This window comes from Typopeltis vanoorti, chromosome 11 (assembly GCF_054136105.1).
Source record: "Typopeltis vanoorti isolate ZY-2024b chromosome 11, IOZ_Tvanoo_1.0, whole genome shotgun sequence".
Lineage (NCBI taxonomy): Eukaryota > Metazoa > Arthropoda > Arachnida > Uropygi > Thelyphonidae > Typopeltis > Typopeltis vanoorti.
The window spans coordinates 97078903-97102890 of NC_143559.1; the positions used below are offsets into that span (position 1 = coordinate 97078903).

Here is a 23988-nt window from a genome sequence, read left to right on the forward strand (position 1 = left end):
ATGTGATGGTTTAAAATGAACAAACCAAAAATTAATATTTATAGTTTTAGCATTTCAATTAAAAAACGAACACGTATTTTTACAAAGATCTGTCAACTGTTTTAGATAAGTTTTTCCCCGGTTATTTCGTGTATTTTCACGTACTCCTTCACGATTTTCTGAGACACCACAACGAACAGCATCCAAATTGGATTAATTGTTAACGCTAAGTGGTACCATTAATTAGCACGTGTTATGTAAAAAAATGCAACGAATTCTTACTTATAATTCAATTATCTCAAATTAGATATGTTTTTTATTGTCTAAAAGAAAGAGAGAGTTATATTTTATTTATTTATTTTTTGTTTGGACACTGCCGTCGATTTTAATAACAGAAAAACAGAACTGATAACAATACAGTTTTTTTTTTTTAAAAGAAGATGCTAACGTCCTATTCTTCAATCATCAAAAGAATCAGTAGAAATAGCAATTTAAAATGCTGATACTTTAGTGGAAAAGTAAGGAGAAAAAGTTACAAATGTGGAACAGAAAACTAACAAACACGCAAAAAAAGAGAGAAAATAAAAAAAAAAGGAAAAAGAAAGAAATCTGGATGCCATTCCCTTTGACGGAGAAGCAAAAAAAATTCTTTGAAAGACGGGTGAGCGTCTATAAAAGAAATTCAGCCTCAATGCTACAATCAAAAACAGTTTGAACGTGAATCGAGGGTTGGCGAATCTAAAGCAGTTGCGATAAAAACAATTTATTTAAACGCACACCTTTCAAATTCCATTTTTTAAACATTTTCATCTTTCGGCACGGCAACTAAGACTCGCGCTGCTATTTTATATCTTTGAAATCTGCGCAATCGTATTCATGAAAAGCTTTTAAAGCCGAGTAAAATACTAAAAGGGAGTTATCTCACCGCTGCTGGACCTTTTCTCATCCCGGTGCTCTTTCAACGCAGCTACAGAACTTGCCGATGATGCTGTTGATAAATGAGCAGAGGGTGCGCCACCAGCCAAGGAACTTGAGAGAGCTAATAACCCTGCAGCACTAGTCGGAGGCATCGTCGGAGGCTGCAGGCCTGCCATAGCAGCTGCATGTGGCATCATGGGAATAGGTGGTGCATGGGCATGCGGTGGAATCTGTTGGGCATGCATCTGTTGCTGCAAGAAAAATAAGATACACAAATCGAATCAATTTCTTTGCTTCTTCTAACAATTGAATGAAGTTTCAATGGATGTTAGGTAAAGAAAAATCCAGTGGAACTTCATTAATTTTAACATTAGGGCAGCAGTTCTCAATCTTTAACAAGACGAGAATCCCACCTGAAATAAAACTTTTTTTTGTTAATAAAGTTCTGTTTGTAAAGGAGCTGCTTTTTTTCTTTTTAAAAAGTTTTTAATGTGACCCCTACCCACGAAAGATTTAAACTTATAGAACATTAATAGCGTAGTGGGTTAAGGATTTTTTAAAATTAATTTTTTGTCTTTAAAAAACGACCCCCATCCCTCGGGATCCTGCCTTCCAAGCGGTACAATATCGAGATTTTTTGAATTTAAGGCCGAAACAACTCAGGCTATGAGGCTAGTGTATTATGTCTGTTAATGCGTTCTTAAGGGTGGTTTGTCTGTTTCAGGGAATAAAAAAAAAGAAAAGAAAACTAGTTTTCGGGAGGAAATCCAGCCTGTATAAGTCTGGCTAACTCCCGTTCAACTGAAAATTCTTGATAATGGTTCTTCCCTTCATAGACAGGATTCAAACCCAGGTTTGTCCAACCAAACAGCATCGTCGATATTGACTAAGCTACGAAGGCTACTCAATATCGAGGTAACTCATGCAGAAGGCTGAATGCATTCCGTAAATTATTTATAATGCTTCATTTGCTGACACAAACGTTTAGTTGCCTACGTAAGAAATAGATTTTATAGTTTTTTCGAGAAAAAAATTTTAAAAAAATGCTACATTACAATGCAAAACACAATACAAACATAAACAGCATAGCAACATAAACAATGCACTTTTGTATTATTCGCCATCCAAGCGTATACACTTGAGTATCCAAAAAGATGAAAAAAAAAAAAAAAGTCAGTTTTTACGAGTATTATTAGGGAACTATAATTAGCGCGTGATGATAAATAACTCGATAATAGCTCGGTCATAAATTATGATGAATGACAGTGATAGCGGTAGAAATAATTAATATAAGATAATAAATGTATTATTAATGAAAGTCAATTAAAACCACTGCCCACCTAACGCCCAAACAGAGAACTTTGTGTGCGGATTGCCCATATTTCATGCTAAAAAGTCTAATTAACTATAACCTGAATTTGCATTTACCGTTTTAGTTAGAGCCGGTATCAAAACAACTCATCAACGTATGAAAATGGGTGAAGAGGAAGAAGAAATAACTAACCTTAATTGAAAATTTCGACCATTATATTTTTCTTCCATTTTTAAACCTCAAAAAAGACAATTATCTAAAGCTAGTGAAACTCCGCGTATTTTATTATTCCAAATAACTTTCAACTTATCCTTTTCCTTCCAATTTATTAATTAAAAACTCGCCTCATTTCATAATACGTGACATCACACTTGGCGATATGTACAAATGTTGAGGCTTCTGCTAATTATCGTCCTTGTTTTTATTATTGCGTCGTTTAATGCTAATTACTCAATTCATTTAATACTACGAGATGTAAGGATCCCGTGTAATTATGTCCATTACAAGCAGTTTAAGTATAAAACAAAGTTTCGTCAAAAAAAAAAAAAAAAAAGAAGAAGCCTCCTCTATAAGCAGCTGTCCAAAACCGCATTATCAACTAAGTATTTGTGATTATATTTTCTCTTCTTTTTTTTTTTTTCTTCGCACAAAGCATCCTACTGGGCTCCTATCTTTCATTAGCAAATTAAGAACACATTGGCATTATTTTTTTTTTTTTTCTTAAAGCCCGCGTTAAGGATTTATTACTTCATGTGTATCATTTAAATGACTCTCACTCGTAACATCTTTCGCAAGGCGGAGTTACCGAGATAGCCAGAAATAACTGTTGTGTATACTATTCGCCTTCTTTCTCAGATAAACATCATGCTTTCCTTCCTCTTCGCTATCTCGCGTGCTGACAGACAATCCTCTTTGAAAGACTGGCCACCATTTATTTCCAGCAGGAAGCCGACACCCAGTTGCTCCTGTAATGATTAATTACGCCCATCTAAACATGTACCCTGGGACACGGCGTTCCGAGCCATCAATTTCCTCATCATGAAGTTGGTTCCTTGTGGCCTCGGGTATGATTATGACGTCTGCTCTCTCTCTCTCGCTCTTTTCTGTGACTATTTTTTTTTTTTATTATTATTATTTTATTTTTCATCCCTTCGTTGGGTGGAGAGGATTATATTCGGAGATAAGCATCTGGGAATTAGTTAAGTCATTGAAAAAGATGTCTGGAAGGCTTTGCGTGCGTGCATTGGCAATGACTCGCTAGTGGACGAAGGTTACAACAAGATTGGCGAATGTCTTTATCGTCTTAAAGTATTACAAATCCATAAAGTGTCGGCGAATACGGCACAGGAACGGGGGAAAAAGTGTTTGGCTCTATTCCAAATACGAAGTGATTTACTTTTAGCGATATCATTTCTCCCTTTAATAATCTCGCATTGAATAACGCCCCCCCCCATTTAGAAAATCCGTTGGCTGCAAATGTACTATTTTTTTTTCTTTTTATCGCGGCTTGATGCTTACCGATGTTACGGCTCGCACTAAACGAAAAAAAGAATGGCTATATGACGTCATAAAAATAATTCTATATTAATATGCTAAAAATAATAATTTCCGTTTCACAACAATCAAACGCGGAAATACAAAACTACATCGATTTTCACAACAATTTTTGAACACCCGCGTCACAAACTTCGTCCACTTTCCTAACGTATGTCCAATAATTTTAATATATCTGCCGCCAGATGGCAGAAGTGTCAGAACGCGGATGACATAGGCTAATGGCACGTGAGCAATGTCAAAGTAGAGAGGATCTGAGGTCAAGTAAGTTAAGAGCGCGGCAATATTTTTAGCTGCTGTATAAACGGCCTTACCCATGCCAATATTTAGTGCTGCCTTCCAAAAATACTTCGAGAGGTTGTACAATGTCGGCGGCAGCACACCCTGTAACCCAAAGCCTGGGACTTCCGTTGCCGGTATGTTACCAAGGCATCCAAGTAGTCGGCGTTAACTCCGAGTGAATTGTGGTGTTGAGTTGGTGTTCCGTGACACTCGTCTCGGGCAAGCAATAACAAACGCTACGGGCACGTCATTCACAGACGGAGAGAAGTGTAACTAACGTCCTTGTATATATTGCGTCCTTCTATAAATAAGTGTAAGTTACCGTGTTTTACCACTTAACTCCACAACGGCTTCTTTCATCTGCCACAACAATGCGCAAGTCTCTAATCGACATTGTTTGCTGCGGGCATGAGGCCACTTTTACCGCCGAAACTGCTAAGGAGGCGCGCGGGGGGAGATCTCATATTTAACGAAGCACTAATTAGAACCTTTTATGCAATTTTCTTCTAAATTTAGACTTACCCGAGAACGATACAAATCTCGACATGGATTAAATGTCACACACACAAAAAGAAAACTTCATTCAGAGTCTGAGCATACAACATAAGGATCAAGTAAAGATTTATTTGTCAAACTTTTAGGCATGTCTGAGTACCTAATCTATGATTACAACTTCCCTCTACTCCACACACACACAAAAACAACACTTATTTACTACTGATGGTAACCGTAGTGAGCTATGCACGATTTTCAAAAAAGAAAAAATGACAGCAAATCCCAACAAAAGACAAATACAATACACTTACCCCGATAATAGCATTCAGTTCTGTCATGGTGACTTGTTTCGCTCGCTCTACTGCTGCTGCCACCTGTTGTTGGTGCTGGAAAGAGACAAAGTTGACAAATATGTATTTGGGTATAACGTTCACAACAGTCAATTATTTTTAACACAAAATTTCAAAATTTCTATTTTTTTATATATATATTAGCTCTTACAAATGTGTCTCTTTGAATATCATCATTAGTTACCTAATTTTTTTTTTTTTTTAATGTTCAACTTGAATCCTGAAGTTAAGTACACAGTTTGACATTTTACCTGATCTGCAGTGTGTGTGTGTGTGCGCGCGTATTCTTTGGCTGGTTTTTCTATTTTGCAGGAAAAAAACTTTTGCTGTATAAAAATCCCCTAATAAAGTTCTGTCAAAGGTTATAAAATCACGGTCATTTTCCATGGGAAAGTCAGAACAAACATGAAATTTGCATCGCACGCAATTTCATGTTTGTCATTCGTCAGGAAGCCACATAACAATGCACAAATGAAACTTATAATAAAAACATAAAATGGTGGCTGATGATCATGGGAGAAAGAAGTTTAAACCTGCACTGAAAATAAATAAATCAACAAAATAAATAAAGGCAAAGGTAAGCTAATCATACATTCCAAAATACATAAGCTAAAAATGGTCCTCTAACTTTTGACACACCAGTGCGGTTTCTTATAAAAATAACACTGGACAGAGTTCCTTTAAATAACATAACCTCGTCAAAGACATCCGAATAGTTCTCGATAAAAAGAAATGAAATTTAATAGTCCAAAACTTAACTCGTCAACATAATACTGCAGTCTAAATAATTTTCCAAGGTGTTACCTCCTTCTGATATCAGTGTAGCGTACGCTACAGAACACAAGTTGTTTTTAAATTTGTTCTTGATCATTTTAAAACGTAACTTGATATTTCAATCTATCTCGCTCATGCTAAATGTGAGCCCAGTTCAGTTTCTAATTCTTGAATATCTGCTTGGTAACTGCTCCAGTTGGTATATCCCATAGCACGGTCACGTGCTCAAATCGGAATGTCACGCTCAGAACGAACGCTAAGGGCATAAATGGAAGATGCTACCAAACAGCACGTTCAACAGAAGAAGCATACTTAAAAATAAAAAAGTCTCCGAATGGAAGAATACAGAAAACAAAATCACATTCATACAAAGACAACACAACTGAAACCACAGTTAGCACACTTTTGTTTTAATCTCATCAATAAAACTGATCTCAATAAAAAAAAAAAGCATATCCGACTTCAACTATAATTCTTTTATCACCACTTATCGTAAGCCAGTTTCTCACAAAAGGCAGTATAAGCGCCAAACAAGTGGGTCTTCTGGGTAATTTGTTTCCTGCGACCAATTCCTATTTAGCATTCAGAAAGCACGACAAGCATTATGGATATCCAACCATCCGTTGACTTTCAAAACACTCGAACAGTATACGTTATTTGTACCGTGTTTATAAATAGCAATCATCGTGTGGATCGCTTTATTATATCAATATTATAATGCAAAATGGTTAGAACATATTTCCATTTTACACTTACCTCTTGAGACAAAAAAGGCAAGATCTGGGCTATGATAGCATTGAGTCGCTTGGCAATTTCCGTCTGCAAGAGGAAAAGAAAGTTTATCATCATCAGTCGAGCATGTCAACTTAATTCTATACTTGTCATGGGACATGGAGCGTGAAATATGTAATCATACAATGTAATTTATTATTACTGAGCGTGCAGAAAATACTATTGTGACACCTACCATTATGGTTGCTTGAAACATTCTACTACCATCCCTCTCTTTCTCTCTCTCTCTGTATTACAATGCATCTCATGGAAAATATTCTCACCAGTAAAGTTCCCATCGATGGGTCTGTTCGTGCACATCAACACTCACAATACGCTATAATTAAAAATCACTGAGAAAGTTTTGTTGCGATGAAGTCGCCCGTTTGGGATAATAGCTGGCAAGTCTGCTTATGCACGCGAAACAATTAAAAACTCCGGAATTAATAATACTAAAAATGACTGAAACTTATCATTTTAGTAAATTTACACTTCCCAATATATATGCTTATAAAAAAAAATACAAATGTCGATGGATAAGAAGACCTTTTAGATATATATGCGTGTTGTTTCCACATACTATTGCTGTAGTGATTCTCTCGTAAAGTTATATGTACTTGACGTTTAATTGTGATTCATCAAATTGACAACTTGTTCTTTTTTTATTATCTGATATTGCACCGTTTTGTATTTGTATATTTATAAACTATACTTGGTTTACAAGAATGAAACAAGATGAATATGAAAGACTTTGAGAATGACGTGAATATAGAATATACAAAGAATGAAACGGACAGGTATTAACAAAAAAAAAAAAAAGGTGTTATAAATATGGCTGCAAAATCGCACTGTACACAGCCGTGACCTTCAGTCAGGTGCATGAAAACGAGTTTGATGGTCATGAACAATAAAATACATATGGATATCCGGGAGTGGATATCCATATGACAATTAGCAGACATGGATCCTCTCGAATTCAGAATATAAAATATTCCTTCTCCTGGATAGTTTACCGTTATTGTTTGGCACCATTTAACAATTGAGAACTCTTTTTTGTTATCGCTACAGCTAAAGCACTTTTTAAGAGAATTAAGCTGGAAAAAAAAAAGTGTCATTGCTCCTGCCAACCCTAACTGATATGGGGATAGTCCAACAACCAACGATCGTAGTGTGCTTCCAAGATACACACTACTTCTTTCGCACTATAACGAGAGAGAGAGAAAGAAAGCCAGGCAGAAGGGACGACGGAAAACCACACCATCAAGCACTTTTCACGCGCTGCCTGTGCCCAGCAAGCGCAACAGCCTTGTGAATACAGCGTGAATAACCACCGGACGCTGGCGCGCTCAACGTTCCCCGACAAAGAGAACGACGCTTGACCGAGCAAGCGTGCATGCGGGGAGATCTGCAACATGCGGTCTCGTTAGCCTTGGCCATTGCGCCGTGACATGGCCCGGGAGTCCCTTCTGTGGGTTAACAGCAGCGACACGCAGGGCAAGAAAACAAGGCACTCTTCCAACCCCCCCCCCCCCTCCCTCTCCATCAGTGCAGTGACTCTCGTATTCTGTCTAGGCTGTTGTACATAGAGGCAAGGAAACATCATCATCCAGTCTGTAACTCTCTGTTTTACACGAATATGAACAACAGAACTGACTATTCTTGAAATCTTCAAAAGGTAGTGTCTCTAGCAGTCCTGGGAAGCACCTTGTTATTCTTGTATTTGCTGGACAAACGTGACGTTCAGAAACAGAGAAAGTTGTAGTACAACTTCGAACCCAGTACGCCCTCTATCGATAAATTGCAGAGCTATGCGCCTGTTTTCTAAATGAGATCAAAACAAAAAAGAATGGCCTTTACACACACGTAGGTCTGGTATTACGTCCCAAACAAATGCCTAAATACAATTTAAAATAATTAGTTCAAGCATCTATATGAATAAAACCATGGTTATCATTAATAAAAATCAAAAGGAAACAGCTGGTAACAAAAAACAAAAGCTATACAGAATATCGCATATGCAGGCCTCTCCACTGGCTCTTCTCAATCTCTTGTTTGGATGGTCCATGCAAGTTTTTTTTTTTTTTTCCTCTCTCTTTTTTGTCAAATTATTTCTGGCAAATGTTTTCATAACTACTCATGAATACTAGATCTTCTAGTCAGGTGCTCAATCATCTCTGGGAAATCTTGTTCCTAGACTTTCTCTTCAGCACGAGTCACTGTTTATTATGTTCTCGGACCGCTCCATACATTGTTTTATTTGCCTTTCACTCCGTTTCTGGTCTACTGAGCTTCCGTCTACACACTTCGTAAACTTTGCCGTTGTACAGTACGCCCACTGTCCACACGTGGTTTCCATAGAGAATTGATGGCCCTGCCAAAATACTGTTACATCTTTATTGGTCGGAAGATTTCTTTACCGCTTTATGTTCCAAGAAGCTAAAAATAAACAAGAAACCTCTTCTTTTTTTTTTTCTTTTACCCTCCCGTTACAATGAATATATCAACTGCTTCAGTGAATGAGTAAAGAATATTAAAAAATTTTTTTCGATTTTTATTATCTCTGAAATAAACCCACAGCAAGGTTGATTTTTCTTATTTGAAATACACGTAAGAACTTCTGCTTTAGACGTTCTTGTATCCTATTGCCTTGTTCACACCGAGTTCTCCTTCTTTGGGTCGACTTGGTAAAATCCATCAAAAGAAACTTTTAATGTTTTTTCAAGATTCTCATTTTTTAGTCAAGAAAAGTCTCGTGCCATCCCCAAAAGCCTGGGGACATCCGCTAACTTTTTTTAAACAATAGTTGAGCGAAGAAAAGTTTGTCGTGGACCGGAGATTAACCACTGCTCTAAAAGATCATTCTTAAATACGGTCAAACGTTTTGGGACTTGCTAAGTCCGTTCTTTCCTTTTCTACAAAGTATCACACTTTTACATTTTTGAAAAGAAAATTTTCTATCTTTAAAACAGCAATTTTCAAAATCGTCGGTTACGTATAACAATATTCGCCATACCATATTGTTAAATGATAAATCAATGATTGCAGTGTGTTCAAACAGAGCTACTCTATTTGTTAAGGAGAGAAATATCTGCCAACTGCGTGTGTGTGTGTGTGTTTGGCCGGAAGGGAAAAAATATGCTTGAATCCTACACTTCAACGATGGACTAACAAAGAATAGCAGTTATTAAAATACATTTCAATCCCTCTTTATGGCCTAAATTATGTCATCAAATGATGTTTGTCGTCTCTAGAGAATGTCATTTTCGCCACTGTGCTGCAGTATTGTTTGTGTATAATTCAGATTAGTGTCTATGAATTTAAGCGGTAAAATAATGCATAAACACAAAACACATTAATTTTAGTAATATAACCGTTGAATGGCCAAACAAATGTTTCAAATTCATAAGCGCAGTTTTTATTCGGCTTAATATTTAAATATCCGAATCAACCGAATACGCGTTTATTCAGTTATCTGAAGTAAATGTTCATCTATTTCTTTCCCCCCAAATTTTTAAACTAATGTGCATCGTAGCGATACTAATTCATACATCAAAATTGTTCCCGATCTAAACAGATTCCGACGTAATTAATAAATTCCATTCTTTAAGACGAATCTCAGATCTCTTTACGACGCCTTTATCTTCTTGTCCAAGACGATTTCAATTACCATTATTCTGAATAATTTAGCTGTGGTTGTACAAAAGCAAATGGCCGAGCAAACCAAGTCCCCTGCTAATACAAAGAATAACTCATTAAGTGCTTCTCATTTCGGGCCACTGTAGCGAACGAAATGAATGTCTTATATTTTCGACAATTTTCAATTTAACGTAAAGAATGGCAAGTTTCAATTGGGTTTCGCGATGAGATATTCAATTTCTTTATCTGTTATTCGTGAATCAATTTCAATGGGAGAGGGGGGGGGGCAGAGGGAAATCTCGTTTCGCAAAGCCCGATTGAAATAGCGTAAGAATGACAACAGCTTCTTTCTTATTCTTGGGATGCAATTTTCTGCCTGTGTGCGCTTAACACTACCTCTTATCTTACCACCTTTACACTTTTATATCCTTTCAGTAGCGAAGACGAATGCGATATGGCTCACGGCGGGGGTCACTTATGACAGTAGTGAAGCGGTCTAAAAGTAGATCTCGGCACGAAGGGAAGCCCTACCGTCGTAGACTATAATTACTTAGGGATTGTTTTGCTCACTCGATTTCCAAGAAAGAACATGCATCTACCGATTTAGTAAAAGAAAAAGAGTTTCTCGTCAGATTATTTTTGATTATAATTTTGAAATCAATCGACTTTATCGGCATTCTTTCTTTAGCAATTTTTTTTTTCCTGTTTACCTGAAAACGAAAATTGAGGTCTCGTGTTTTTTGGGAAAACAATTTCGCACATCAAACTAAATGTTCGTGTGTTTTAAGAATACGTAAAACATTCAGAGATAATGATCAAAAAAGTATTTTTAATACTGGAACACTCATAGATCCTTTTATTTATTCAACAATATGATCTTCGCCTCCGTAGTTCAGTAGGTACAGACGAAGGCCTTTGGTCGGAAAGACCCGGGTTTGATTCCCGTCCGTGACGTGAGGAACCTTTATCTGGTCTCTTTCGACGAAAGGTGAGTTAGCTAGTCTCCCCTCCCCCGAGAACTTGGGGTTTTCATCCGTTAGGGACAAAACACTTGCCCTTAGGGGATGCAGCAGAGGATTAATTCGTCGTAAACCCCTTATTAGGGGACTTTACCCGTCTCCTAAGGGACCGAGGGAAGAAGATCCTCTCCTAACACCCCCCCCCCCCCGAGAAAAATCATATACTATCAAGTGAAAAAATTTCATTATTATTACTTACATGATATCTCCATACATAGTCATAGGACATTGCGGGAAGCCACTCTACTAGAGTACATGACTCATAATCTACAATGCATCACTACAGAATATTTCTATTATACTTGCCAAGAAATTATATTCTTGTTTTAACCCTTTTACTCAAGAACAAGTTTGAGCTTGAAACTTCTTCACGAATAGTGAAGAAGTTTCAAGAGGCTGTTGATCTTGAATCAGTTGCTTAGTATCCCACAAGGCAAAAACTTTATTGAAAGGGTCACTCCACACACCAGTTTCAACCTCCTATTAAAGTGCGGAGTTTATCTCCAAAAACTAAGTGACCTAAAGGATTAAACTAAACCTCACTGAGTGATCGGAAAAGATTCCAAGCTCATCCTGGAATCTCAGTGACAGGCAAAAACCTGCCACCGAGAAGCCCCTCAATGCTCCAAGGAAGTCCAAAGTCGAAAAGTACTAAAACGTCAACATGGTTAAATCAACAGAGAAATATAATTTTTATAATCAAGTAGTAAAATGGTGTATTACTAAATTATTAAACACCCCAGATCCGAGAAAGTTTTACGTTTGGTTTCAAAATATATTATACCTGAAAAATTATTTTGTTTTAATCCTTTATCCAAACATAACCAATGTTTGCGCGTGAAGTATCTTTATCTTAACACCTAGTTTACTTATATACAGGGTGGTTCAAAATTCCACGGACAAACTTTGAGGGGGAGATAGAGAACATCAAAATCAATCATATTCACATAGGAAAGTATGACCGGAAACGCCACCGGAAGGTACTAACAGGAACACAAAGATACAGAAATAACACAAGGCAGTAAGTAGTATAAAAAACTTTATTAGGCGTAATAACTGAACAGTTCAATAATAGTTGGATACATAATATGGTAAACGAGGTGCATGTCTGCCATCTCATCATTCGTAAAACGACGCATGTTCTTCGTCGAAAGCTTGAATGAGGAAGCCCAAATTGCTCACCTGGAGCACTGGCGAACAGCGCCACCTATCACTTTCGGGTGGCGTTTCCGGTCATGCTTTCCTATGTGAATATGGTTGATTTTGATGTTCTCTATCTCCCCTCAAGGTTTGTACGTGGAATTTTGAACCACCCTGTATATATATGTTACCGCTAAAGTGCAGAAATCAGTTATTCTACAGATTATCTAGGTATTGTGCAGATTAACTAGGGTGATCCGTTAACGTGCCGAAAATTGTTTCATTTCTCAAATAATCTGCACATTACCTACTAGGCACTCGTTAAAGTGAAAATAAGATCTTAGCTGGAACAACAGCAACGTTTCTGTACGCTTAAATTAACATAATGCTATTTATTTATTTTTCGATATCTAAAGAATCAAGTTAATACAATGAAACAATCAACAAATTAGTTGATAGAATCAATCATCAATCAATTAAAAAACTATAATACAAAGAATCGAACGGTTTAAAATATTACAATTAAGGAAATGAATTTGCAAAACATATGATAAAATTATGTTTACTTATTAGTGCAATCTAAAGATTGGTGACACTTTGAATTACATAGCAATTGTTTTTTGCGAAAAGCACACTTTTGAACTTTAACGATACGGAAAACTCTCGATTCTGCACGTTAACGGAGCAAATCAGTTAATCTGCAGATTAGCTAGGTAATGTGCACATTAACGGCTTTCGAGCTTTAGCGGTAACATATATATTACTTATATAATAAACTAGTTTACTTATATTACAGATATTAGTCTGTTAATTAAATATATTCTAAGTCGATTTATCTGTTTCGCGGAAGTGAAACTCGAGCTACCAGTAGAACCCTGCTACCAGCGTATGAAAGAGTCCAGATAACCTACCTTCACTTAAATAATATAATAATAAATAAATAAAATAAAAAAATAAAAATAAAAATAAAAAACATGTAAAGATCCCTGGCATCCTGACGGGAATCGAACCAAGACTTTTCCAATCGAATGACATGTCTCGTAGTTCCTTCAAGTGCCTCACTGAGGTGCTTCGAATTTTCATCATCAAGGTAATTATAGAATAAACCAACCCTGTTTATTCTATAATTAGCACTTAAGCATTGGGAACCTCCAATTGTAATGTGATTTTTTCCTAGTGAGTAGAAAAATGCGTTTAAAAGGAAGATGAGTTTGTGAAGTCGCATTTTAAAAAGAACCCACCAAATTATCGAAATGTAATCTAATATGCAAAATCATTATTTAGCAGGGCATCGGGATGGGATCATGTTGCTAAAAGATTTTATATCCGGAAATACAAATATGAAATCGTTGTCCATAATTTAAATTATCATTTATTCAAATAGCGGAAAAACTGATAAGGACCAGGTGGGGAAGGGATCATCATTGGAATAATAAATTAGAATAAATCGTTTCCTTCCTTGTTCATCATTATTACTGCTTCTCATTAAATGGTTTGCAATGGTTGAAACGGGCGCAGAATAGAAAAAAAAAAAGAGAGAGAGAAAAGATCCTCCAAGATAACATCGCTGTTACACTGTTCACATAAGCTTTCCATATTAAATTCTTTGTTAATTCAAGTCTCTTTCACAGAATTAAGGTCCCTCACTCCAAAAGTATAAGCTTTTCTAGTTCCTGATTCGATACCTTTTATAACTGAGAATACCAAGCAAGTACTTTGCGCTGAGAATCGAACTTCTTTTAAATTAACTTTTTATAATACGTATTATCCACCAACACGCTATCCACTTAGTAACAAAAATTCAATGCAATGACGAAAATTGTCGAAAATAATAATTACCAACATCATTACGTTAGCAGCATCCCGAAACTTTTGCGTTGCGACTAGAGTTTTAAGCGTTATTTAAATCGATATTTAAAATAATAAAAATCATAATTTTAAGTTTTTTTTTTCTTATTTCCCAGCAGGGTCTTGACATTAAACCACAGAGTATCGAAAGCCTGCAAAAAAAAAAAAAAAAATGTTGACGCCATTGAGCGAGCACAGGTACGTCCTTCTTCAGAGCAGAATCTAAAGCCTTCTTCGAATGCCACTGCCTTAGTCATTAAACGGTTGAATGGGTATTTTCTTTCGCACTTTCAAACATGCAGCAAAGCGCGACCATGAATATTTTCGTTAATTCATCCCCCCCCCTCACAAGCTACGGTCTTTCCTAAACAGCATTTTTTTTTTTTTTTTTTTTTTTACTCCACACAAGACGTTTCCAGCAATCGCGTACAAAAACTCTTTCTTATTTATTTAGTAAATAAATGTTTTACAGCTGAACCAGTTTTTTTTTTTTTTCTTCTTCTTCTTTCTTCGTTTCGGATGAAAGGTGCAGACTAAAACTAATCTTTGTCTGTACGGAGAATTAGTCGCTATGATAGCCTCAATCCAAGTGCGTCAGCCGTATAAAATGAGCTACGTAAGGAAGAGATAGGCGCGATCAATCACTCTTAACGTCCCTCAAAGTTAATCACAAATAAATAAATCGGACTGCAGGGATAGAAACGGGTAGGGAGAGAGAAAGAGTACCGGGGGGAAGGGGAGAGCATCGATAAGGTTCAAATAGGGAATCGCAATAAGCCTTCCATCTCTCCGATAATGCCTGGGGCTATTTAAATACCTGAGAAGGGAGGACACGAGATCATTTGTACGATAGAATATATTATTTCGCCAAGATGCAGAGAATGTTTAGTGACCCGATACACGCTACAGTGTGATTTTACAGCATTCAATTATGTTCCTAGTCACGAAGCCTGATCGGTTTCAGACTTTGCTGGCTTGCAGGTAGCGTGGCCAAGTAAGTGATGTAATCAAGACGCGACACATGTTTGGTGGGTCACACGTCACCAGCGGCAGCAGTGTCAAATTGTCCCAGGCGGCTGTCATTTACACCGCTTCCACACCTAATTATTATTGATTACACCATTACTCAGTAGCAAAAGGGATGACGGCTGGCTGTGCCGCAGTGATAATACTCCCATCTCCATTATTCTAAATATTTGCGTTGCCCGCGTAAAAGGGGCGGGTCGGGGAGGGAAGGAATGACCACCGTACCGATAACAAGAAACAATTGTTCGTCCTGCCAGCAAACGTTGATTACGTGAAAACAGTCAATAGTATACAAACATGTTTTCCTATCGATTGTGTGGCAATTACAATGTTGCCAGGGGAAAAAAAAAGAAAAAAAAGGTGAGTCGAATGACGGACTCAATCGACAATGGAGGTCAGGCTCTACTTGCTTTCGCTTTCTAGAACGTGCGTGAGTGCATTCGTGTGTGTCAGACAAGCACGCGTGCCACGGGCTTCCTCGGTATGAGCGCCAAAAAATCAATATTTACCAAAGGCGAGCCGGTTGCGCGCATCAGTCACCACAAGTTCGTCGCTCAAGGCCAGCGAAGTATTACAACCACTGTTAAGCCCCAGGTAATGAAAATTCATGTTCAATTTACGGTCTCTCTCATCTGGCGATCGATTTCTTTTCGGCAACTCGGTACCTCCGTGCACACATCCTTGTTCTTGCACACCATATACCCTACAGGCTGCTTATTAGAAAAGGGCCACGAGTGCCTCCTCTTTGCTGCAGTAATGTCTGCACATCACAGTGGAATCATTCAAATTAGACGTCTCTGTGCGTGCGTGAGAGAGAGAGAGAGAGAGCAAACAGCCCTCCTTTCATTTAATACATCCCCGTTTCTAATAATAACATAAATTGTAGCCTTACAAATATTCTATAAGAAGTCATTGTTCCTGCCTTGCATTACCGGGCTGATTAAACATCTAAAGCCAAAAGGCAATATGGCTCTGATCAGCGGTAAAGCGTTAGCATACCGCATGATGAGAAATGCCGTATTTCAGTCACTACACGAAACATTTTATTTAAAACATACGTCGACGATTCCACATGAACACATCATCTATTCCTACTTCAATGCACTAAAAACACTTTAGGAATTTTGCAATGAAATGATATTAAAAGAAAAATAACTTATGACGAAAAAGGAGAGGGGAAATGATAATGTTCATTTAACCCAAAGTGCTTTCATAATTCGCTTTAGCATATTACAGACATTAGACTGTGTTATTTATGAAACAATGGTTTCTGCAAAGTCAGTTTACGCGTGGAAAATCCGATTCCTTTCACAACAATGCAACGTTAATTTCTAAATGAAGAACATCAGCACCCGACAACTCAAGTGCAAGTGGTGTCTAAATATTACCTAATTAATATTCGCCAAACAACTGGAAATAAAAGTGAAAAGAGGAGAAAATGCACTCGTGATTTCAATCCTTTTAAAGGAGTACATTTATTTGAAGACAGAGAAATTATTCCATCCACCACCTGACCAAGTAATGATTTCGGTACTGATGCAAATTCTCATCGGATGATTATTAATAGAAATATCAGTTGAAAAGTACAAGGTTTGTTATCAATGGTGGAAAATAAATTTTGTGATCGAATACACTGAAAAATACATGATGTACCCTGTGATACCAGAAAGTTGTGTATCTAGATTGATTAGTTATGAGTTTGCTACACCTGATGCTGATGGTTCACAATTAAAAAAAACAGTCAATAAAGCAGTAATAGAATTGTAATTAAAAGCAGACAAAATGGCAACTAAGGTCATGATTAGCTGCATTTATTATACTGTCTCTGAAAACGCCGTGCAATTCAAAAGTTAGTCCGTTTTTTGCAAATACTACATGTAAAGGGAAAAAAAAAAAATTCCAGGATAATCCTGACATCACTAAACGAATTTCAATCAAAGTTTTGTACTTGAAAGAGAGATTCTTGTAGATTTGGTGACGTGTTTTCCCTCAACCTAGTGGTTGGTGGGAGTAGCAATGCTACTTGACTAAGGAATTCAAAAACATCGATACCACAGTGGAGTTCCAATCCAAATTTAGCAAAGATGTCAGCGCAAAAGTCTTTAAGAGGTGATTTTTTTAAGTGTCAAGTATATCATCGCCAATTGTCTTTAGAGGCCTGATCTGGCGTAGCTATTTAAAAAAAAAAAAAAAAGTTTGTTCGTCAGAGCTGGATTCCTGACTTATCCAATACTTTAGCATGTCCATAGCACTAATATGCTGCAGTAGCTTCTCAATCTTTCGTGGATGATTGAAAAAATAATAATAAATGCATCAGTAGGAACAAGCTTAGATTCGTCTAGACGGGATTCGAACCTAGATCGGAGCAACCAAAAGGCATCGTCGATACTGATCGAGTTATGCCAACTCGAAGACGATGAAAATTAAAACGAGGATGAACCCGAACTAAAACTTCGCGATGCTAGATCTTTTATCTCTATCTTTTCACGCTGCATTTTACTAATTTCTGGTCTTAAGTGTAGCAGACAGCAAAACACCCAACTCTTGAAGAGTTGAGTAATGAGATTAGTTGACTTATGACATTGATTCTAATCAGAGGCTACGCCCGTTTCTCTTTATCCTTTCACATACAGCCGAGAAAATAATCAATGTTTCAGGGCAGTGGTCTCCGCGGCGTGACTGCCATCATTCAGTCGGTACTCGTGTCCATTATTAAAATAACCACTTCATAAAACAAGCTTGCTATTGAACGTAGAAGGTTGACAATTTACTGAAAGGTGCTTTTTTTTTTTCCCTTTCAACAGAATATCTTACTTTAGATACCATTTAAAGCCGATTACAAGAAAGAGTTTCAATCAATATAATAAATAATGCATCATAAATAACGCAATAAATAAAGTTTCATTTTGTGTGCGAGCCACTGAATTTTTTTCCAAAATTCGCGGTTTGTCTTTAAATTTCGAACAGTATTATTTTAGCATGTTAAATCTGAAACTGTGAACTGTTATACATCAAGGCAAATCACATATACTGAATCAATGGCAAACTTGTGAAAACGAGCATATAAATATGATTGATTCATATAAAATTTTCACTTTACCCTTCAAGTAAAGTTGATCAAACACGTCCAGTGATGTAAAACCATTTGAAGGAAAAACAAGAACAGAATACGTATAACAGAATTTATATAGTATTCCTCTGAAATGACTGTGTGGGGATGAACAAAAGCTATTATCCTCTGGCCTCATCCTTCATTTGTTTTCTACCATCCAATATATATATATATATGTTGGATGATAGAAACACATATGAGTCATGATCGATAGCGTCGTACCACTCTAAACTGTAGAAGTAAGCCTCTATTTCCGGAAAGGAAATAACATACATTAGATGCACTGCCGTTCATCCTATAGAAATAAGCAGTTTATATTTACGGATTTTCTATTATACCTGTTATGTTTAGGAGAAACTTCATTTCCTTAGAAACTGAAAATTTAAAACTGTACGTGAACTCTGTTATATAACCTTTACTAATTTTGAAGTATTAAAAAATCTCCTAGTATGTGTGTGTGTGTGTGGGGGGGGGGAGGTGGAAGGAACACCCGTAGATTTTTAACATCTGATAATATTGGAAGAAAAAACCACAGGGCTGTAAGTTCGTAAACTTTTTTTGTGTGCCACTATAAATTCGTCTGAGTGGATTGTAGCAATATCTAGTTCCATCCCAGCGAGTGGCGCTGCTATCGGTCACATGAGTGCAGAACATCAGTTCACAATGGCAACTATAGATAGATGCACCTATAAGACGAAGTGATGTGAATGAATTCCTTACTGCAGATAACAGCTCGATGGAAATTCATAGCCGTCTGAAAAATGTATATGGAGACGATACTGTTTAGATTTAAGTCTGAAACATGAACGAAGTCTTCCTTCTCCAAGACAACGTCCGATCTCACACCTGTTTGCACGCAAGGAATACAACTGCAACATTTGACTGGACTCATCTTTCCTATCCAGCTATATGCTGGATAGGAAATATAGCGCGGATCTGGTACCCTCTGACTACTATCATCTGTTTTGTCCTCTAAAAGATGCGCCCCAAGAACGTCATCTTGGTTCATGGGGGAAAAAGGGGGGGAGCTAGGTACCTAAAGTGTTTATAAAGAGCTTGTGTCTCACTCAGCGATGGCAAAAGTGTATAAAGAGAATGATGGAGACAGTCGAAAAATGAGGAATGCTCGCGGAAGATGGCCTATTAATCCATGTAAAAGCCAATGTTAAATAAATTATATTCTCTGAGGAGGAAAAAAATAAAAATCAGATATATATATATTTTTTTTCTTATATTTGTTCCTTTCCTTAGTGCTACCCCTCGATTTATTCCGTTCCACTATGAATGGCCATATATTCGTCTGGAGTATACACACAGCACGTCGAATGACAACTCTGCTACGAATATATTTCTAAGAGAATCCAGAACGATGAGGCGTGCATGATTTTCCAGTACTGTCTGCAAAATGTTTGCAAGTGCCCGCACGCAGCGCTGTCCACCGTGCATTTTACAGAGCCAACACTCCAGTTAAAAACATTCCTGTTAGACTTAATATCCGCTAGCTGCGGTTGGTCGCTTTGTGGGTCTTCATCCAGGACGTGAACTGCTTGAAGTCGGTTGATACGTTGTCAGGGTGGTATACGGTTAAGCTCTGGGAGGTGGTGGTCCGTAAGAACTGCACGGTGTTTCGATTTCACGAAATTGAGCACGGAATGGAGCGACTCGCACTTCTCTGTTGTTGCGAATATTAATGGGAAACGTACGCTTGCCTTCTTTACTTGCTAGGATTCCTCGAATATATCTAGAGCTCAGTCGATTAGAGCGCCATCTGTATACCAGTAGAGTAAGAAATAAAACCTTACTGAAGGTCGAACAATCGTTGATACTCATAGTTAAACCAATAAAGTTTATCGGCATTTGTGACAATAACCTGATATTTTCCCAGCCTTCATACTATTCATATTATTGACGATATTTCTTGATATTTGGAATACAAAGTCCTTCTTGCTTTTAGTAAGATTTATATTGATTTCTGGTCCATCAGCATGATTAAAAGATGGTGGATGCTAAGAATAGTCAGAATTGAAAAGATGTCCAATTTATCTTCATATACTTTTGACACCGAGCTGTGCATAATAACTTCATTGTCTTCAAGTTGTCATCAAAGTGCTGAAGGATCAAAATTTGTCTCTTCTTTCTATCTGCTGTGAAAGATCGAATTCCATAGGTTTACCGATGTGATATCCTCCTATAAATGTTCCTTCTGGTTAGGAGTTCGATTTGAATCCCGTAAAGAAAGAGGCAGGTTTTTCTACTTTTTAACTAAACTAAACCAGCGTGATTAACTACAAAACGACTCGTGGATTATTTCTTCGGTGTTAGTTCATTTACTTTGCTGGTTTATTCAATCCAAGTCAAACAGACATTTAACAATTCACTGAACTAACGAAACAAAATTTTATCGTGCACGCAAGGCAGTTCACACTGCGAATGCTTATCAGCTTGGGGAAAGAGAATGCTGAGCATCGAAATTGGTTTCATGCAGTTAACAACAGGTGGCGGAACCACCCCGTGGGGATAGCGTGCGGTGCTGCCAGAAGGCGGTCAAATTCAACAATCAGCATTTTTCCAGAACTGATCGTAAAGCCACACACGAACATCTCCTAGAGACAGGTCGTTCGTCCCCTGCAAGTGGCGTTTATTCCGAAAGAGCAACTGCTCCGATCACCTATCTACATGCTTCGTAAACGTGGTATTTCGACAATGGACAGAACGCGTTTCCTCCTGTGATTCCGTTGCTAATTAGAACATACGTGTAACCCAAAATTAATTTCTCGTACACAAACACGGAAGAAATGCGTCACCGGTGTTAACGAACTGTCGGCGTCTATTTTATACCGCTACAATGTATCTCCCCCGAGCGGAAACAAGGGGGAAGTGATGAGGGTCTCTTGTTCATACTATATCTTTCTCAGCGCTCGCGGCAAGCCTTGCCATATAAGCCCGTTGTGTTCCGGACGTTAATCCCTATCTAAACATACGTCCAGCTGATCTCTGTTCCGAAATAATTACTCTACGCATGCTCAATAGCCCTCCCCTCTTCCGATACTTCACCCTGCTCTCCACACCCTGTTACTACTGAAGGGAACGGGAGACTGCAAACAAAGCCTTTGACAGGGTGCTCCATAGATATTAGACAGCTTGACCGATCGATATGACACACTGATCCCTAACTCCCCGCTAGGCTTCCGCAGAACAAACTACGGCACTTGGGGAGGCATGCCATAGAGTGCATGACGCGGATCAACTAGAAATATCCCGCCCCACACAGCGAGTACAAAATGAATGACGCACTTCCCCCCCCCCCCTCATTTCCCCTCGCGATACAGAATGTTAAGCCTACGATAATGGTTGACAGACGTCCTGCTAGAAGTGAAAAAAAGAGGGAATGGGAGGGATATGCACAAATACTCAGTTGGAACCACTTAAAAGAGAAAATCCCAGTTTAGTCTTCTGGGGAGAGAGAGAGAGAGAGAGCAAGAGGGAGGAAGGTAGGGGTAGTTGAGAGTAGTTGAAACTCCATCGCTGTTAATTCGTCAATTGTTATTCCATCCTGCATAGAGGCACACATGCACAACGTAATTCTTTGTGTGCACTAATCTCATCCTTGACGGGAAACCACTCACTGAAAAACAGGCCAGGGTCCAAGCATAAACCTCCTCTATGATAATTGATGGGAAAAAAATGGTGAAAACGAATCAAGAAGGTAAAGCACTTTCTTTCAGCTTCTGCATTTGCTAAGTTATCCAATCACGTATAGAAGCGACTTATTTTATCAAAAACTCCGGTTTTCCTCTTGCAAGCGAGACAAACAAGTAAGAGAATATATACATCCGAGGCACAGTCCTTAATTGCCTAGGTTCTAACCCAGCCAACCACAACTTAACCCCTTAACGTATCAATTAAAAATCAGAAAGCGGTCGTTTTTCTGCCAATTTTTTGGGCAAGGGTGATTTGCTGGATCAAATTCATCATTATTTTTCAAATAATGATGAATTTTCAATTTTCAAATAATGATGAATTTTCAAATTCATCATTATTTTTCAAATAATGATGAATTTGATCCATTATTTGAAAAATAATGATGAATTTGTGCAAACGCAAACGAAATAGCCGATACACGCCGTTAGCAACTTTTCTCGTCTGAAAGGAAATAGGCACAAGATTGTCTAGCGTCTATATTCGGTTGTATTTATATGTGAAACCAAAATTCAAAATCAATTTTGGTGCAATAAACAAAAGACGTGTCACAGACGTCTTTGCATGTTAATTTAACCCCTTAGGGTTAAATCACCAAAAAAAAAAAAAAACATTGGGACTCGTCCACTTTTATTTTTGAAATTCAATAAACAATACAGAAATGCATGAGTTCTCTTTTTTTTTTTTATTTCTGAAAATGTCCGGCTTTAGGTGTTCGCTTGCTTGTTTATGCGACTGCATCAATCTCCCCGCTGGCGATCTCACCACTTACTAAAGAACAGTTCGTAGACAAAGCAAGGACAAATTGGGTATAAAAATTGACGAAAGGAAGTTTGCTTATGCCTTCTTCGCACTTTTGACCCAATATCAAGTGATCTTGAAGAGCTTTACGGAAAGAACATAGTCCTGAATTAAAAGTCATCGGTAGTCTCAACAGTTCTAATTCTCCTGCAATTACAAGTATAAATATCGATAGACCAAGCTCACTCAATTAATTAATGTTGTTTACATGAAGAAATCTGAACTGGCTCTAATCGCCAATATCACGTACTCATTTTCTTCTTGTAGTGTTTTATTATTTCCAACCAAAGACGGGTTTGTGTAATCTAAATGAATTACATCTCGGTGTACTATTGAGAAAATGCCGAGGCTTTTCAAAGTGATCAGCGTGTGCCGCAACTTCCTACCTAGCAACTTTGGTGCTTAACTACTTCTTAAATTCCCATACCGCTGATCGGCCTCGCTATTTAATGTCGTACTTTGTAGACCGAGATGAACATTAGTTTGTGTTGTTAGGTCAAGCTCGCATCCTTCTTCCCCCCGATCCGAGTCTCAATAACAGTGCGTTGGCAAACATCTGCGATGGCTCACACCGAGGATTAGGAAGCGCTGCCTTGGAGCAGGAAGCCCAAAGCTGTTATGTTATCCGAAACAATAAAGACCTAAGCATTATGCCCGGAAACTACAAGCAACTGAGTTTTAATTCTCGATGCACTGTGACGATGCAGGCAGCGTGTCTAATGACGTGCTTTATTGAATAACGGCAGATATAACCCCCATAGTATTCGTCTTCTGGATGCGAGCTCGCCTTAATAACACCACAAGTGTAATGCCGTGGCGCGCGAGCCTTTCGCTACACCATTACCGCGCGCCGGGAATTATGAGCAATCCGGCAGCATTAATTTTTGACACTAATGTTGTGCAGTAATATCGCCGCCGGTGCATTATAAATCCCACACTATTCAAGGAACACACGTTCGAAAAGCTGCCATACGCGTTTTCCGAATGCAGTTCCAACCGAGAAAGGCGTAATTTCATTAGAGTGCTTATGAAATGCAAAACCTGGCACCAGCCGCTACCGTGGGCTGTTAATATGTATCCACAATAAACCTCGCTGCGGGTGGAAAAGTATCGCTACGAGGGGAGGGGGGGGGAGAAAGGAGGATGGGAGGAAAGAGAAGGAAAAGCGAGGGGGGAAAGGAAGCAATGACGGCGACGAGACGGACGGTTGCGTACGCACCGAGGCGAGCCACCTGCCTAATAAACGGTAGCCAATTTACTGGAGACGAAAAA

The 23988-nt window shown here is 38.0% G+C and overlaps 1 protein-coding gene across 1 annotated transcript in view; it reads right to left on the bottom strand.

Moving 5' to 3' along the window:
- Positions 1–23988, bottom strand: part of LOC150101863 (transducin-like enhancer protein 4) — a 150184-nt gene that overhangs the window by 42903 nt on the left and 83293 nt on the right. The window contains exons 5-7 of the mRNA XM_090400956.1: positions 6421–6483; positions 4852–4926; positions 905–1148 (exon numbers count right to left, since the gene is read on the bottom strand). Of these exons, the coding sequence (XP_090257082.1) occupies positions 905–1148; positions 4852–4926; positions 6421–6483 (382 nt within the window). The remainder of the gene's footprint in view (positions 1–904; positions 1149–4851; positions 4927–6420; positions 6484–23988) is intronic.